Below are 18,617 nucleotides of genomic sequence, written 5' to 3' on the forward strand. Positions count from 1 at the left end.
AGCACGACGCAGACGCCATTGACAGCGTGTAGCAGAGCTACGGTTTGATCCTACTTATTTCGCTCCCACGACCAGTAGAGCGGTGCCACGTTATCTGGCACAATAGCCGTGTCCTAGACTAGCATATGAGCAATTCCGAAGTCAACGTCTTTCAAGCAGCAGCTGGAGGACGAAGAATTGCTCAAGTCTCCACATCAACGGATACGCGGCTCGGCAGCTAGGTTTACCTTTTTGTTATTATGTGGCCACAATTAACATTTGGGCTAGTTGTCGTTAGGCCGTAGAACAAATAATACAATCCCGTACGTGTCCTTAGTAAATTTACCATCTAAATACCTGTAGATGATTATTCTCATTAAAATAAAAAAGAATTTAGTGTTTGAATATAAATTGCTCAGATATTAGCTGATAATTTCCATTATTATCCTCATAATTTAGGATGTATTTGTAGTTACTTATTACGTAGAAGATTTCTACAATGTAATTGCCTTTCAGTACCAAGGCGACGCCAACCGAGGTGCTAGGCTTCCCACCGTTCCGTGCAATAATTTACCCTATGCAACACGTCGTCGGTGGAGCGTAGCAACTGATTACACCTCACTAGATTTACAGCTAAGCTGTCCCTTTTTTTTATCTGTAACAATAACTGTAGTTACAGTAGTGATCTCTCAAAGAGATCAATTACACTAACCCATTGATTTATATACTGTATTATTCTATCCAACAGTATATTGAGGTGCATTTACTTCCAATTAATATTATATAATCAACCTTATTTATTTTCATATTTTATTTACTCTGGTGAAGAACCAGCACCAGAATAATGCTAGGGATGTATTAATCTTTTAGCATGTAACCACCCAATTTTGTGTAAGTTAATTTGACTCCATTTATATAAGAAATGCAGTTTCACTAAGATCCATAGGACATTAGTTCTTGGGATCAGTTTTCCATTGTCTTATTTTGTTTTCCACTTTTTCTCAAAAAGTGGTGGTCCTTCATAGCTATCGAAGTATATATTTATTAGTTATTGGAGTCAGGTTTTGTGTGTGTATATATATATATATATATATATATAAAATATATATATATATATATATATATTATAATTAATATATATATATATATATATATATATATATATATATATATATATATATATATATATATATATATATATATATATATATATATATACACATATATACAAAATACTTTACAAAAATTAGTAATATTATTAATATTATGTTTTTTTTAAATGGAAAGCGAGGAGTCGGCGTTGTGAGAGGGGCCGAGGTAGCCTATTGCGCATTTCGACGAGGATACCACAGTTACATGTGGCAACTTTTTTTTTTTTTTTTTTTTTTTTTTTAAGATATATACAAGTTTTTACATTCTTGTACAGCCACTACTACGCTTAGCGTTTCGGGCAGGTCCCTGGAATAAGATTCCCGCCGCGAAGAATCGTTGTTACAACAAGTACTCATTTTACTGTTGAGTTAAACAGAGGCTACAGTTAAGGATTTGCGCCCAGTAAATCCTCCCCGGCCAGGATACGAACCCATGACAGCGCTCGCGGAACACCAGGCGAGTGTCTTACCACTACACCACGGGGACTGGTAAACTCTGAACAATTTGCAAAACGAACGGTGAATAAATTTGCCGAAATGCGCCAACTTTCGGCGTCTTGGAGGGAAGAATGAAAATTATTGATTCGGATAATACAAAAAAAAAGTTATTGTGAAACTTGTCACTCCTCTAAAATGTCTTTCGGATATTGTGATGTGCTTATGCTAAAAATGTCTTACTACTCGAATCAGAAAAAAAAGTTTCCTAAAACTAAAAATAAGTTTTCACTTTCTCTGAATGACCTATAGGTTTCAGTGCTGGGCCAGAGACAAATTATTTTATATTAATAATAATATTGTTACCAGTAGCTTTGTGATTATTTTGACTCTCCAATGACTCAAAACACCTCTGTCTGATGACATGTGAACGTGTTCATTGTTAGGTGACCTTGTTCACTATTAGATGGTAAACTTGTTCGCTATTAGGTGGCAAACTTGTGCGCTATTAGTTGGTAAACTTGTTCACTATTAGATGAACGTGTTCGTTGTCAAGTAAGCGTGCTCAGTGTTAAGTGAACGTTTTCAGTGCTAGGTGTTAGATAACTGAGAGCAATGGGTGTTATCCCGATGAGAGTTTATGTGGAAGTAAGAGTGTGCACCGAGGGTAAGACTGACCTGGTGGAGAGTCCTGGAGATGAGGTCGTAGGAGGTGAAGCCGCGACCTCGGCCCATGAACTCCGCCATCTCGTGGAAGAGGCCGTCTCCTGATACAGACCTGTCACACACATACACAAAGATCGCTGCCATTAGGGACAGAAACTGTGCAATATGCAATACATCCTTGAAATACACCCGCGTTGTTTGTTGTCCTAGTGTGACGTCAAAGTGTGATAAAATCAGTCCTTTGTTAGTCATTGATTTCTTGTGTTGTTGCACTGAATATAACCAGTCGCTGGCTGCTTGGGTAAGGAGCAGTTAAAGACATTTTTATCATGTGACACCATGCTTGGTTATCACCCCTGGTGCCAAGTCTTCCTTCAGTTATATTCTGAAATTACAAAGCCTTGGCTTTGTGTAAGTTAAGTGTAAATTTCAATAATGTAATGTAACCTAGTTGTGCTTGCGGGGATTGAGCTCTGGCTCTTAAAGTTCCGCCTCTCAACTGTCAATCAACTGGTGTACAGATTCCTGAGCCTTCTGGGCTCTTATCATATCTACATTTGAAACTGTATGGAGTCAGCCTCCACCACATCACTGCCTAATGCATTCCATCCGGTAACTACTCTGACACTGAAAAAGTTCCTTCTAACGTCTCTGTGGCTCATGTGGGTACTCAGTTTCCATCTGTGTCCCCTTGTTCACGTCCCACCAGTGTTGAATAGTTTATCCTTGTTTACCCGGTCGATTCCCCTGAGGATTTTGTAGGTCGTGATCATGTCTCCCCTTACTCTTCTGTCTTCCAGTGTCGTAAGGTGCATTTTCCGCAGCCTTTTCTCGTAACTCGTGCCTCTTAGTTCTGGGACTAGTCTAGTGGCATACCTTTGGACTTTTTCCAGCTTCGTCTTGTGCTTGACAAGGTACGGGCTCCATGCTGGGGCTGTATACTCCAGGATTGGTCTTACATATGTGGTGTACAAGATTCTGAATGATTCCTTACACTTGTGATTGATTCCTTTCCTTGTGTGTGCGTGAGAGCGAGTAATTACCTAAATGTAATTACCCATGTGTAGTGGGTAATTACATTTAGTTCCCCCTCACAGACAGTGAGGGGGAACCCAACCCTTAAATGTCACCCTTAAGGAGCGGTTCTTGTCATTCTCATATTTTTCCTATCCTCCTAAACTCTGCCATTTTCCTTTGAATTTAGGCCTTCTCCTAAACCTACTATTTTCTCAACGATTTTCATCTCCTCTGCTGCTCTGTTCAACCTAGATGATATTTCCTTTTCTAAACAACCGAAAATTATTATGGACTTACTTCAATCTGCAGTGTTTTGTACCAGTTTACTGTTGGTTACCAGTTATTTCCTAATTGCTTGCCTAATTTCTGCTTCTTGTTTGTCATTCTTGGTTTTGACTTCCAAACACACTTCCTTGATCGTCTCTTTCTCTTTTAAAACTTGCGCATACGTCTCCTTTATTTCTTCTTTATACTTTTCTAGTTCTTTATTAACCTCCTCTATGTGAGTTGTCAATGAAGTTTCTCTTTGCATATCCTTGCAAGGTTCATAGCCCTCAAGGTTCCTTAGAGTTGTTCACCATACGAGTCTACTTTCTTGTTTAATTCTTCAAATTCACCACTCTTCACTTTCCATACCTCATTATCTTTCACTAGTTCCTTGATGTGTTCCTCCTGTATCCTTACCTTATCAGTCAAGCTGGTAATTTCCTTACCTTGCTGGAAAATACTTCCTTTTAAATTACAAACTCGATCTTGAGACCTTCATTTCCTTGTTCTAATTTAATTACTTTTTCTTCACACTTCTTCAACATGTCCTCAAGAATCACTAACCTGCCAAGAAAACCCTCTTTCATTAGCTCTTGTGCCGAGAATCCTTCAAAACATTCATTTGTTGATGTGCTGTCCTCCCCTGTGGTGGCGGCCATCTTTGTTCATGACATTCTGCTGTATTGCAAGTGTGTGTATTCACCTAGTTGTGCTTGCGGGGGTTGAACTCTGCTCTTTCGGCCCGCCTCTCAACTGTCAATCAATCAACTGTTACTAACTTTTTTTCCACACACACACACCATTCCTAAATGGAATGCATTAGGAAGTGATGTGGTAGGGGCTAACTCCATACACAGTTTCAAGTGTAGATATGATAGAGCCCAGTAGGCTCAGGAACCTGTACACCTGTTGATTGACGGTTGAGAAGCGGGACCAAAGAGCCAGAGCTCAACTCCCGCAAGCACAATTAGGCGAGTACGCACGCACACACACAGGTAGCAGCTGTCTAACTCCCAGGTACCTATTTACTGCTAGGTAACAGGAGCATTAGGGTGAAGGAAACTTTGCCCATCTGTCAAAAAAGAAAAAAATTGTGGGGATCGAACCAGGTCCTTAGGTCCACGTGTCTAGAGTGCTGTCCAGTCAGCCACGAGCCCCGTACGTACGTACGTACGTGCGCGTGTGTATAGGAAAGAGGAAGTGAGGGCACTTCAGCTTCTCAGTCTTAAGATACACTCGCATACATGTTCTTTTAACCTATACTAATCTCTTGGGTTTTATTGCATCTGCTTCCGAATTAGAGTATGAAGACTGTCTCCATTAGTTCACTCTCTACATCTGTTCGATTTTTCACTACCCTGACATTGAAGAAATTCTATTAAGCATCCCTATAGCTCACTTGGAATTTAACTTTCAACTATTATCCCCACTGTTTTCCCTCTAATGCCAAACAACCCGTGCCTGCCTTGTCGATTTCCCCGCGTATTTTGCATATTGTGATCATGTTTCCCTGTATCTTCTATCAAGTGGAATAAGATTCAATTTTGTATATATGCCATACTACAGGCATATTGATCAAGTATAATTTAAAATTTCCTTTGCCTACTGATGTAAAACATCCCCAGATGAGAGTACTCACCCTCTCCGTGACGCCGGGTTTGACATGTTACCCTCCTTCACTGCAAGAGAACAGGTCAGCGTTAGTGGGTTTGGTCAAGTTTGGATTCAGAAAGAAAACTGAAAAAAATAATGCACTTCTCCTGTAAGTGAAAACACAAAGATATCGTTTATTATTGATTGACACCATAAAACATCGTCTACTGTTCAGTGACAGTATAGGTCAACTATTGACTAATATCACGTTGTTACTGCTAATTGATAAAATTCAGAGAGGTCACTTAGTCAAGTCAAATGTCACGAAGACACTAATGGTTCAGGGTTTAAACTCGCTCAGACACCTCAGTGGACCCACCTCTTCTTATGCAGTACCTTATAAATCCAGTTTGTCAACAACGAGACGAGAGACAAGTTACAGCCCCGTTCTTGTGCCAGGTAAGTCCACTACGGGTTTCACCATAGCCCGTGCTACTTGGAACTTTGTTCCCAGTAGCTGAATCTATAACAACAACAACAACAACAACGAGAGCAACCATTAAATGGGTTGGTGGACACGGAGCGATACAGCCCAGCGTGAAAAGCCAACCTCCAAAACCTTTACAAGACAGAAAAAGTGTTTGAAATTTAATTAATTTTCGATTTTAATCCGTGTAAAATGTTTTGTCAATGATTAATGAGCGTGGGTTGCCAACGAGCGATATTGCTGGTTGATTTATGACGGGGTCGCGATGTTGGGAGGTATAGATAGAAAAAGAGGGGGAAAGGGGAAGGGGCAAATGAAAGAAAGGAAGAGTATACAAAAGTAGAGGGAGGAGATAATGGGAAGAAAGATGGCAATTTCCCGAAGGCACTAAATATTGATTAATCCTCAGGCTAGACAAGAAACAAATTACATACAGTTCAGCAATTAATTTATTAGCAATGAAAATATATGAAAATCTGACCTTTGCAAGTTTTGTGAATGAAGTTGCAACCTAATGTGGCAGGAAACTTGCATGTCTAATGAATGATAATGTTACCTGGATCCTGAGATATGTATAACAATTGACAACGCGAAAATTATACCTATCGTGGGATACTCTAATTTGGGATTCATATTCATAATCTTCTAGAATTTTTGCTTGAAACAATTTAAGATATGGTTCCATATCTTTTGATAATCAACCTTAGTATATCCGAACCAATACCAAACATTCACACACTCCAACAACAACATTTAGCTTCTGTACAACTCCTCCCCATAAAACTAGACCACCAAACAAGTGTAAAATGTAACAAGCAGATAGACGTTACTTCTGAATGAACTGAGCAAATTTTACGCTCTCATCACTTACACAAACCTATGGAACTCGTTTTGGCAACAGATTGGTAATCAAAGGCATAAACAAACATAGAACACAAGCACAAAGCACACACATGTACACGGACAAAGGAACAAATCAAAATAAGACCAACCGGAAGGGCTGACCACAAAACACAAAAGCGCATACACACAAAAAAAAACACCAAAACAAAACGCACACATAACAAGCCTACCAACACCTCAAACAGATGGAGATGCACCAACACAACGATAAACACAATAATAAAGATAAAAACAATACAAGAAACAGACCTCCCAAACAAACTGGAGGCAAAACATAATGGCAAAACAAGAAGAGCATAAACCTTGGCCGGAACACGCCAAGAGCCTAAAGGGCATGCAATATGACAAACAAGCGCACACGACATCCACAACCGGACACACAAACGCACAGGAACCATACACCCACAAACAAGCCATACAAAGAAACCCACAACACAAACCGGAACACGCAGGAACCGGGAAGCATAACCCACCCAACCCACACCCCACAGCCACGCACCCCACAGCCACGCACACAAAAGGATACACAAAATACAAAATCATATGCGAGGAACATAGTCCTCAAGAGGTAGAAGCGTACTTTTCAGGGAAAAAATCGTAAGGATACTTCTTATAAGCCTCCCAAAATCAAATCCTCAAGGTGGGAAGGGTTACGGATCCCCCTCGACCGAGGGGGGTATCAAACTATGGAACATCCAGAACAGGCGGCAACGGCCAACGCTTAAGGTCACTGACGCAAGTCGCATAACGAGGCCGGAGAGCACCAACCACGCCCTGCGAGGAAGCAGACGACACCGAAGATGCGGACGAGGGTAACAGACTGCCTCGCCGTCGTACGCACAGGAACAGGGAACAGTTGACGAGACGGTAGCACCTCCACTGAGACCGCAGGAGACACGGAAGAGGCGGCAAGACAGCTGGCGAGGAAGGGGTCCCAGAACCCCCAGAGTGAGCATCTTTTCTCAACACCACTACCAGGACCCCCCCCCCCCTCCCCCGCTCACCACGAACCTCAGCAGGGGGAACTACCTCCCACGTGAAACCTGAGCCATCCGCCACAGGCGACGCCCCCGAAGCAACTCCAGGGGCGCACCGTGGACACTGACATAAGTCAGGGCACCACTGCGGTCCGAGATCACCACAGAGCCGGCAGCATCTGACAACGGCAACGTGCGCCCCTCGTACCGATGAAGGAAGTCACGGTACTCCTCTTCCCTCATGAACTTGACAACCACCCGGTGGGCAGTAACAAGCTCAATACCGTAGATAGCCTAGACCGGGATACGAAGCATATCACACATCACCAACTCAATGATCCAGCCTTACACGTGAACTCCAGTCCAACGGAGTTTACATACAGAACAGGAGGGAGATGGCTCCCCATGTCAGTACCGCCACGTCAACACTCAGCCAGGCAGCAACAGCAGGGGGGGGGGAGACCCCACACCCCCTGGCGACGAAAACTGCAAACACCCCAAACCACCAGAGGCCAAGCGAGACACGTCTGTACCTCACGGCAGCTCCAGGTCAACTCCATACATTTTAATTAGACCCGACAGTCAGTCGATGGGCCAAGAACAATCTGGATTCATCAGGCACTTTAAATGTTCACATACGAAACCTGTGCATCTTTCCACAATCATGGCAGCTTTGCATTTATTAAACAAGACCTAGATTTACTAACTGTCAATCATGTCTTCTTATATGGTCGTGTCACAAAGGTTCTTAGGAACTATATGTAAGGAGACCCCTATACAAGATTCAGCAAGGTGAATTTTTCAGTTATTAGGGATCATGTTTTGGTTCACTTGACTCGACAAAGGTTACTACTATTTTACTTACCGGTTCCTGCGTGTTCCGGTGTTTCTGTTTGTGGGTTTGGGTGTGTGGCTGTGGTTTGTTTTTCCGGTTCCTGTGCGTTCCGGTGTTAGTTCTGGTGTGTTGCTGTGGGGTTTTCTTCTTTACTTTGTCATGTATTTTCTCCTTGTATTTCTTGTGGTTCATTTTATGCCAAAGTTCTGGTTTTCCGCCTCCCGGTTCCTGTGTGTTCCGGTTTTGTGTTTGTATGCTTTGGTTTTTGTGTAGCCCTTCTGGCTTGTTTTGTTTTATGTTAATTTGTTCATTGCTTTTTTGTCCTTATTGTTTTTTCCGTTTGCGTTTCTGTTCTGTATGCTGTTCAAGGTTCTGGGTTATGTGTGTTATGTTTTTCAAATTCCTGTCTGTTTCAGTGTTCTATGTTTGTAAATTGTTTTCCCGTCTTTATTTGTACTAAATTGTTAATTTTATAAATAAAAAAACTACTTTACTTACATAATTACAGTTTTGTAATTAGCTTTGATTAGCTCGGGTAGCTTTGATCATTTTACAGGCGTCAAGAAACCCTTATTTAAACAATCATATCTTTGCTCTCCGATTAGTTATATTCCTTGTCATAGATTCATAATAACTCTTATATCTGTCTTCCTGATGGTATGTTAAACGTTAAGCATAATTTGCTAAACTGTTAATTATAGAATTTATCAGTGTGCAAGTTCGGCGCTCGGACTGGGAGACAGGTAGTGTTTTGTTTCACTTAAAATGTGAAATATTCTTAGTGGTGAAGGCTTTATAATGTAGCTGGCATTTCTGTCTTTCCTGAGTCCCTTCTGTAAATTAATATTGTATTCTTACAAGCCACACGGCACCTCGGATGCATTTCCGATAGTTCCTTTTATATAAAAGGGGTGACGCCGAGGAAAATAAGACTCGCGTCCCTACCTACCTATTTCGATATATTTTCTCTGAATACCTTCCCCAACAGTCGCCTTCTTCCAACCTCCAACAGCTTTAGAATTTTCCCAGTTGGCCATAAGGGGTGGCAGAGATGGGGTATTCCCCGCTTGCTAATGTGGCATCCCATGGGGAAGGTGGGGGGGGGGGTAAGGGAGCTGCCACTGCCCCAAATATCAGAAACCCCCACCCTCACCCTCCCGCGCCCCACCCCCTCTTTGATAATACTCGGGCCGGGTAAACCAACAGGAATACCAACCCCTCCAGATATCATTCTGTGAACATATAGTTATGCGGTCTGACACAGCCTATCCTACACTCGAATTTTTTTTTTTACTGGATATTTCATTATATTGAACATTTCTTTTTTGTTTTAGATCAAGTATAGCTATAAAGTTATTTATTTTAACAAACCAAAACAAAGCGCTTAACAAGATTCATCTGAAAAAAAATCCTCATTAACTTAATAATGGGGGGAACTTTGACAAGCCGCCAGCTTCCTGTCCCCGTCGAGGCCCTTCGAGATGATGCCATCAATTAAATGCACATCTTTCTTGCAAGACAGCTGCTTACAAAGAACAATTATCAATGAATTCATATACGACAGCACATTAGGAGCCAACTGCACTTGGAAACATGCCAGTCTTGCGTGCAGCGTGACTCATGAGCTACATGGCGTTGAACAAACGTATAAAACACAGTTATGATAAGTGCCTCACCGAAAAGTTTCTTGAAGCCCCGGATGCCCACTATGGGAGGAGGTCTGAGGAACCGCTTATCCATCGTCGGCCAGGACAGGTAACCTACACGTCCTCACACCAGGGGATGATGACAATTTATAAGACACACCTCACTTGACCAGACCAATCACTTCACATCACGCGTCTTCAACAACGTAAGAACCTCAATTGTCTGTTACTGTAACATCACTGACACAACATTTCACTTAAAAATCACACTTGATGCTTCGGTTTCCAAAAAAATGCTTCTTCCACACTGGTCACACTGACACGTGCTCTCGCGTGCTGAATGCTGAGGACACTGGCGTGAGCAGCCTCAGCATCTTGCCATCCTGTGAGACGTGTCTTCTATTATCCTGACACATTCATTTTACTTTGAGCTCTAATTGTCCACCAAACATATTGAAGAATGTACAGTTTATTACTTTAATGTCCTAATTCTGGTATCGAAATACAGTCATGTGCTAGGATACAAAGTTGTTAAACGCAATATCCACGTAGGTATATCATTTGTCGTATACATATTTGTTAATAGTTGTGATCATTTGTAAAGTTGTGTCTGAATGGAGGCAGAATATAAGATTAAAGGCGGCTATCCAAGTTACTATAAAACAAAATTTAAATATCTTAAAAACAAATTATCCTAAAAAATTAGATAAATTACATTGAATCATCGATCAATTCAATTTTTTTTATTTATATGAGGCTTGTTGTGGAGATCGTCTGGGAACATTTATATATTCACTATAATGTGTCTGACGACAAGATTTTCGGAAGGCTATGCTGTACGGAATATCTGGACTAAAATTAAGCACCTAGTCCGTTTTTCCTCATAGTTTAGTAAGCCCCGGGTAATTCAAAAGGATAACGGGAGCAATTTCTGGTCTGTTCTAAATGGAGGCGCCACAAGTCACATTAAAGGAATTACAAAGAACTGTGCCCGGCTGCTCTGCTATCTCTGGGACTGCAAATGTTTGTAGACAAACCAATGATCACATTTCCGCGATTCTACAAATTTAAATTTATAGAGGCACGGTGTGGTGTGTGGGCTTAGCACATCCGCGCTACACTTTAATTCTCGATGTTTATACGCGTCTTATAATATTATTTGTTTTGTTAAAAAAAACTTGGGATGAGACATTTTTACTTACAATCATTTAGAATTCTCCGTATGCATAATTGTGCGTCTCGTCAGCATAATCTTTCATCTTACTTTTTATTTAATCAAATTCTACAAATCTTTTATATGATACACGTAAGCTTACGTGAAATAAATTTATATTCTCGGCTATAACATCTGGCCTTCCTAAATAAAAGTAAACAGTTATAACCGATTCTTTAATTCTTCAGACGCTGTTGAATGAATGGCACAAATATGTCAGCAGAAATCAAAGTAGCCATATTAGACGTAATGCAAAGTTTCGCCAAACAATGCAAATCAAATTAGTTCTTGCAAGTGTTTCTAAGTAAACGTCAGGGAAGTTTCACTCTCCCTAAACGTTAGTCACTTCTTATGTCACTTCCTACACCTCTCTCCACAAGTGCAGTTCTCTGACAGACTGGTCTACTGATACTAAAGGTTTTACGTCTTCCCGTGCCAGTGTCAGGCGTCTCAACAATTCTTTGGTCGGCGCCAAGACTCTCCAGTATGTCGTGGCGGCCTTGATGGTAGTGTTTTGGGTTTGGTGGTGGCAGTGTTTAGGGTTTGATGGTGGTGGCAGTGTTTAGGGTTTGATGGTGGTGGCAGTGTTTAGGGTTTGGTGGTGGCAGTGTTTAGGGTTTGGTGGGGGTAGCGTTTAGGGTTTGGTGGTGGTGGCAATATTTTGGCATTGGTGGGGGTAGTGTTTAGGGTTTGGTGGTGGCAGTGTTTTGGGTTTGGTGGAGGTAGTGTTTAGGGTATGGTGGTGGCAGTACTTACCGATTTGTAGTATTTTGGGAATGGTTGTGGCAGTTTGAATATAGTGCATAAATCCAATGTTTGTAACTCATCTTCTATGTATGTACTTTTACCGCAATAAACATTTGAATCTGAATTTGAGTAAAACCCAAAGCAGATAAAATAATATGGCACAATTACATGTGCCACTGTGACAGTTACCATCGACACCAATTTTGTTATCCAGTTGCCAGCAAATTTCTCTTATCTAATTTAATTTATCTGCATGTAATGAATACGTACAGATCAATTAAAGAATATAACATTTACCATAGATATAAAACTACATAAAGAAATTAAATTTTGAAATTATTAGTGAATTTAATGATTATCTAGAAATGATAAGAAGTGATTATAATCTATATAAAATATTATTGTAATAATCCTTAATACTAATTACTTAAATATTAATTACCTAAATGTTAATTAATATTAATTACTAATTAATATTACCTAAATGTAAACTATCAATCATTCAGCAATGTTTCTGAATCTGGTTTGTTTGATCTGTTCAGTGGGAACACGGCTTACAAGAGCATCGTTTATTTTAATCTTTCTCTACTTGTTTGCGTTCCGTTATCACAGTCATTTCCGTTAGCCTTTAAGTTTTATCTACTGTAATCTTGGTGCACACAAAAACTCCTCTAGAGTACAGCGGATCCGGGGCCAATTTCGTGAAGCTACAAAGCCTCACCCAACAGGAAAGTTGCTCACCGAAGAAGATCACATCTCCTTTGAAGCCAACACATCTCAAGCTGTCATCGTCAGACCTCAAAGACGTCGTCACCCACCACTTCGTTGAGGCGCCCTTGCCGCTTGTCAGCCACTTCACGAAGGTACTTGACTCACGCAACCAGTGGAAAAAAGAACCTAGGCACTGTAATAACATGCCCATGGTGTCTTCTCCAGAGGAACGTCAATTCGACCACCACAAGAAAACGCACTGGACCATAGATCAAGGTTACATACAGATTAACTCTATTTTCATTATGCAATATTTAACACTAAGAATGCAGTCCCCTATCCAGTGTCAAGAGCTTTCATCACTAGACCTCCACAAGAGAATAGAGAATCAAGTGTATCAAAAATCTCCGGGCAGAGAAGTGCCACTATGTTAGTCAACTAGACGCCCCTCGACTTAGCTGACCCTCACAAAGGCGTTCAACTCGGCCTGACACGTGTGTATGACTACCACACAGACTGAACGTTCCTTACTGACGAACACTGGAGTCCTGCCGAGCTCCGGCAACGTCTCTCGACAAAAAAAACTCGTCATACTAGTTTCGGTTGTTATATCCTCGAATATTGTGATTTTTTGAGTTTTGTGGCGTTAGGTCACTTGCATGACTTGTAGCTTGGTCAGAAACTTTAATAAAGCGAGGATTAATTGTTTTATATGTCAGTGTGAATGTGCCCGAAATCTATTTAGGCAATATAGGAATATTTTGGCTCGGCCGTACTAATGTCCAGCTGCTTTGTTGGCTGCTTGACAACAATCACACCAGCACGTCCACACCTCCCACCTCCACCACCACATCCCACCTGCACTCCCAACTTCAGATTGTACTTCCACCTGTGCCTCCAACTTTATCTGTACTCCCACTTATACCTCCAACACCACCTACACCGCCAACCCTACCTATATAACCCACCCTACCCATACTTCCCGTCCACCTACACCTCCCACCTGCACTCCCATCTTCCACCTGTACTCCCACCTGTACCTTCACCTCCCACCTGACCATTACCACCACCTTAACTATACCACTGCAACCCACCTGCTAAGTTACAGCCCGCTCCTGTGCCAGGAAAGTCCGCTACGGGCTCAGCATAGCCCGTGCTACTTGGAACTTTTTGTTTCCAGTTGCTGAATCTATAACAGCAACAATAACCCACCTGCACAAGAGCGGCCCACTTGCATCCTAACAACTCACCTTCACTGCCATCACCTGCCTGCGTACTTACAGTTACCAGATAAACCATTCAACTTTCACTCTCACGGCCAGATTGTCATGTGCCACGACAGGAAATGAAGCCTTGTATCCACAGTAAGATAAGAGCATCCCAACCTATGGTTATTCCCTTCTGTCTCTTGTCTGGTTGGGAAGACTGCATCATCCCTTTTGTGTGTTATTTGCCTTTAGAATTTGTATAGGGCAATAACTTATATCTAGCGTAATGTTTTATAGATGAAAATGTAATATTTTGAAAGGTGAAAACCTACGATGTTAACTATAGATTTACCGAATATCCAGAAATTATATGTTCTCTTGTATTTTGGGTATATAATAAGATATTTGCAAGTCTAACAGACTTCACAAGTCTGGCAAACCGGCATAAAGGAAGAATCAAGTCAAATACATTTATCTTAAATGCATTGCTACTTTAACAAAAAATACGGAACCAGTTTTTGGGCAAACATACAGCCTTCTCTCTAACACGTCTAAATCAGTTGACAGGCTGAGATGTTACATTATACAGCTCTCTCTCATGTATCCCTATCAGCTACCTGGTACAGAGATGCTACAGTGTACAGTCCTCTCTTGTACATCCCCATCAGCTGTCTTCCAGTGACGAGGCTTAATTCCTTTTACCTTTCCTCGTAACTCATGCCTCTGAGTTCAGGTACTAGTCCATAGTGGGCTTCAGGAGACTAGTTCGGTGTTATATCAAACTCCAGGTCTTTATCTCTGCTTGATTCTTTAAAGGTTTAATCTTTAATTTAGAATGTTGTATCCGGTGTTCTATTCCTTACACCTAATTGCTTTCCACTTGAGTTAAACTTAAGTAGTCATTTTCCGAACTATTCTTTCAGATGGTCTAATATGAAAGCGTGCTGGACCATCTGAAAGAATGGTCCATTCATTCATATTGCATGCTGCAAGCATCCTTTCAGCATGCAATATCGTCGTGTGAGGAACTACGCATGATAAGTATTGTAGTTATCGTTGTTTGATTCAAGTGATGATAGCGATAAGGAAGGAACTCAACCACCGCGTGCGATATGAAGAATTGTTGCATCCTTGTTCTCATTCCCCCTGATATATACAGCCGTTTCATTTCCATTTTGAACAATGTGGGTATAACATCTGCATTATAAGGTTAGTATTTTGATGTTTTAAAGCATTTGATACTGGTCTTTTTGTCTCTTTTGATACTCATTTTATTAACAAAATGGCACTGTTACTGCAAATGACGCCCCACTCAACATAACTGCAATCAACTCAAGTTCAAATCGGCGGTGGTTGGGCTACCGATCCTTACCTCCCCTCTTCACCTAGTCTCCTGTTCCTTGCTCAAGATTTCTGCATCCTCGCCCCGTTCTTCGATCCCCTGCTTACCCTTACCCTATGGGCAATTTCAAGTTACAAATTTGGCAGTGCCATGTGTGTAGGCCAGTGGCTGCGAAAAGAAATACTTTCTGAAATATTTGTACGTGTACAATATTACACATTACTTATAAGTCAGACTTCGAAATGCACAATTTGCAACCTTTATTCTCGAATAAAGTATTGCACTTCAGGCATTTTATCGCCTGAAGTGTTGATGGGTGCAAGAGCTTGGCTGGTGAGAACAAAGAAGCGATCTCACACAGCTAAACTCACCTAGTGGAAAATATAGACGAAATTTATTGCGAAGCTATTAATTAAGTGAAAAGAATTGAATATGCACATTTATTAGGCTTTGGTTTTAGCTGGCAACAGTTTTTGGGCAAGCGCTGGTTTTCCTGAGTACTTCTGCAAAATTATACATACTATATTTATATATCTTTACGATGTTAAATATGAAATTAGGAAAATTAAGTTACTGCATATTATTATTGAACAAACACTTAGGAATATGTTATTTTATTCAGGAAAAGATAGAATTCAATATCGTCTTCATTAGGCTATTGCAACGTGGCGCGCACCAAACCCTTTCAGCTTACACCCTATTTCTCTTAACTTATTTATTAAGGTTGTAAAAGTGTTGCGGAAAAGTTTTAAATTCCGGGAGTACGTAATCAATAATCGAACTGCTGCTAGGAGAGCCACAGACAACCCATATCTGAGAACCCCACACGACCTCGGTAAGAGCCACACACGACCCACCGCTGAGTAAGAGGCACACGACCCACCGCTGAGTAAGAGCCACATACGACCCCACCGCTGAGTAAGAGCCACACACGACCCACCGCTGAGTAAGACCACACACGACCCACCGCTGAGTAAGAGCCACACACGACCCACCGCTGAGTAAGAGCCACATATGACCCACCGCTGAGTAAGAGCCACACACGACCCACCGCTGAGTAAGAGCCACACACGACCCACCGCTAAGTAAGAACCACACACGACCCCACCGCTGAGTAAGAGCCACACACGACCCACCGCTGAGTAAGAGCCACATACGACCCACCGCTGAATAAGAGCCACACACGACCCACCGCTGAGTAAGAGCCACACACGACCCACCGCTGAGTAAGACCACACACGACCCACCAGTGAGTAAGAGCCACACACGACCCACCGCTGAGTAAGACCACACACGACCCACCAGTGAGTAAGAGCCACACACGACCCACCGCTGAGTAAGACCACACACGACCCACCAGTGAGTAAGAGCCACACACGACAATAAATGATATACTGTATTTCAATTCATACTATGATATTTACAGCTTTAGCTTCCGCCCCTCAACTGGGCAAGTGTCCCGGAAATCCACTACTCATTTACTCCTGCTGTGATACCAGTAGGAGCCACTGATCTTCTAGGTTAATGGTCTCAGGTATCGACATAAGTGTTCCTGTCCATCCTTCCTCAACCCTCAAACGCACATACAAATATCTAACAATTACGCGAGTAACTGCCTTCTTTTTACCAGTCTTACTGAAAAAAAATGTAGACTAACTGTTATCGCGAAAAAAATTCGAGCTGATATCGGTTATCTTGTTATCTCGACATGATTTCGGGGCTTAGCGTCCCCGAGGCCCGATCCTCGACCAGGCCTCATTTTTTTTACACATCCCCAGGAAGCAGCCCGTAGCAGCTGTCTAATTCACAGGTACCTATTTACTGATAGGTGAACAGGAACATCAGGGTGAAAGAAACTCCGCCCATTTGATTCCGCCTCCACCGGGAATCGAACGCGGAACCTCAGGACTACGAATCCCGAGCGCTGTCCACTGAGCTGTCGGTACATAGGACTCACAAATGTTTTTCAGTATTTCACTAGAATATATTTACAAAGTCGTTGTAATTTAAGATTTCGATAATTTGAGTTAACTGCCATCATTAAAAATATAGCGCATGTGCTTGGGTTGAACGTAAGATTTTTTTAAATACGTCAATCAAATTTTCCAAATCATCATTCGTGTGTGCTAAAATCCATATGTGTAAATGAAGAAAGAATGTTTATAATACGGAACATGAATAAAGGGGCATGGATAAAAAAGTAGACACATGAGTCACGGAGATGTCAGAAAAACACATGAGTTTATGAAGAGTTATACACAAATAGTATGAAGTGCGAATGAAACTGACTCAATAAATATGATGACAAAAACGAAAGAACAGGTCAGCACATCTAAGTGAGTTCTCGTACTCTCGCTTAATCTCATTTTAACTCTCACTCATTCAGTCTTAATATTTCACGTTCTCTCACTCATTCTCCAAGGCCACGTAACCATAACTTATTCGTATATTTTATTGCAGAGCCAGTACTAAAGAACTCTTCATCACCTAACAATGCCACGCTTCAGTATCGTAATTCAATAATATATATACTTGTATATAAAAATTCCACCGAACAGGTATAGCTTAAAACATAGAGCAACCTTTGTGCAAACGACGCTGATTCAACGTTACTCAAGCATGTTTTGCCGGTTTCTCGATAACCCCAGATATGAGCAGTGCTATGTCTAGCTATTATAATCTTAGATAAGACTAGACACTGTCCTCGAGTAATTGTGATCATTTCTGCCATAACCCAGTGTAGCCTAGTCAAACTAAACCTCATACTAATTTCCAGTAGATTAAACCAGAGGGGGATGCGGTCGACGGACGCAGTTTCTGGATTCGTGATTCATAATCAATACCAGGAACCAGACTTTGTTTATATTGGCGTTGTGAATTATGTATGTGTATGGACGCATGTTTGTATGCGTGAGCGCAAGTTTGTGGTGTGTGTGCGTGAACCTCATGTTTGTACGTGAGCGCAAGTTTGTGGTGTGTGTGCGTGAACCTCATGTTTGTACGTGAGCGCATGTATGTGCGAACGCTTGGTTGTATGTTGAACCATGTTTGTATGTAATGAATTATTAAAAAGAAGGCGCCAAGCCGGGAAGATTTCTATGTGTGTGTGTGTGTGTGTGTATTAACCACCCATGCCACATGGTTGATTCTTGTATATCCTGTACATTTATCTTAATATCGTGTATATCGCGATCGTGTCTTCCATGTTTTTCCTCTCTTCTACTTGCATGAGGGTTTAATGTGATTATGTAACTTTCCAACCACGGCCCAAACTACAGATATGTGACTCCACAATAAATTAATTCAACAAAAATCATTTAATATCTTATAAAATCGCATACACTAGCATCCGTCAGGTCTATCATTCATAAACTCCAGGATGCAACAGGGACTACGTTGTGACGTCAGCCGAGAATCCAAGCGTCAAGGTTATTAAAAAC

At 41.4% G+C, this 18,617-nt stretch overlaps 1 protein-coding gene across 12 annotated transcripts in view; it reads right to left on the reverse strand.

The window, feature by feature from the left end:
* The window catches only part of LOC123773999 (transient receptor potential cation channel subfamily A member 1 homolog), a 54,302-nt gene that overhangs the window by 29,985 nt on the left and 5,700 nt on the right, over positions 1-18,617 (reverse strand). For 5 of the 12 annotated variants that reach the window (XM_069318744.1, XM_069318743.1, XM_069318745.1 and 2 more), the window contains exons 2-3: positions 5,155-5,194; positions 2,244-2,343 (exon numbers count right to left, since the gene is read on the reverse strand). In XM_069318744.1, the coding sequence (XP_069174845.1) occupies positions 2,244-2,343; positions 5,155-5,194 (140 nt within the window). Of the gene's footprint in view, positions 1-2,243; positions 2,344-5,154; positions 5,195-7,509; positions 7,531-7,824; positions 7,930-8,008; positions 8,076-9,986; positions 10,239-12,396; positions 12,434-12,657; positions 13,112-18,617 lie in introns of those variants that run through there. The other 7 variants (XM_045768047.2, XM_069318747.1, XM_045768052.2 and 4 more) reach the window with 7 other exon arrangements.

Source organism: Procambarus clarkii, chromosome 91, assembly GCF_040958095.1.
Source record: "Procambarus clarkii isolate CNS0578487 chromosome 91, FALCON_Pclarkii_2.0, whole genome shotgun sequence".
Lineage (NCBI taxonomy): Eukaryota > Metazoa > Arthropoda > Malacostraca > Decapoda > Cambaridae > Procambarus > Procambarus clarkii.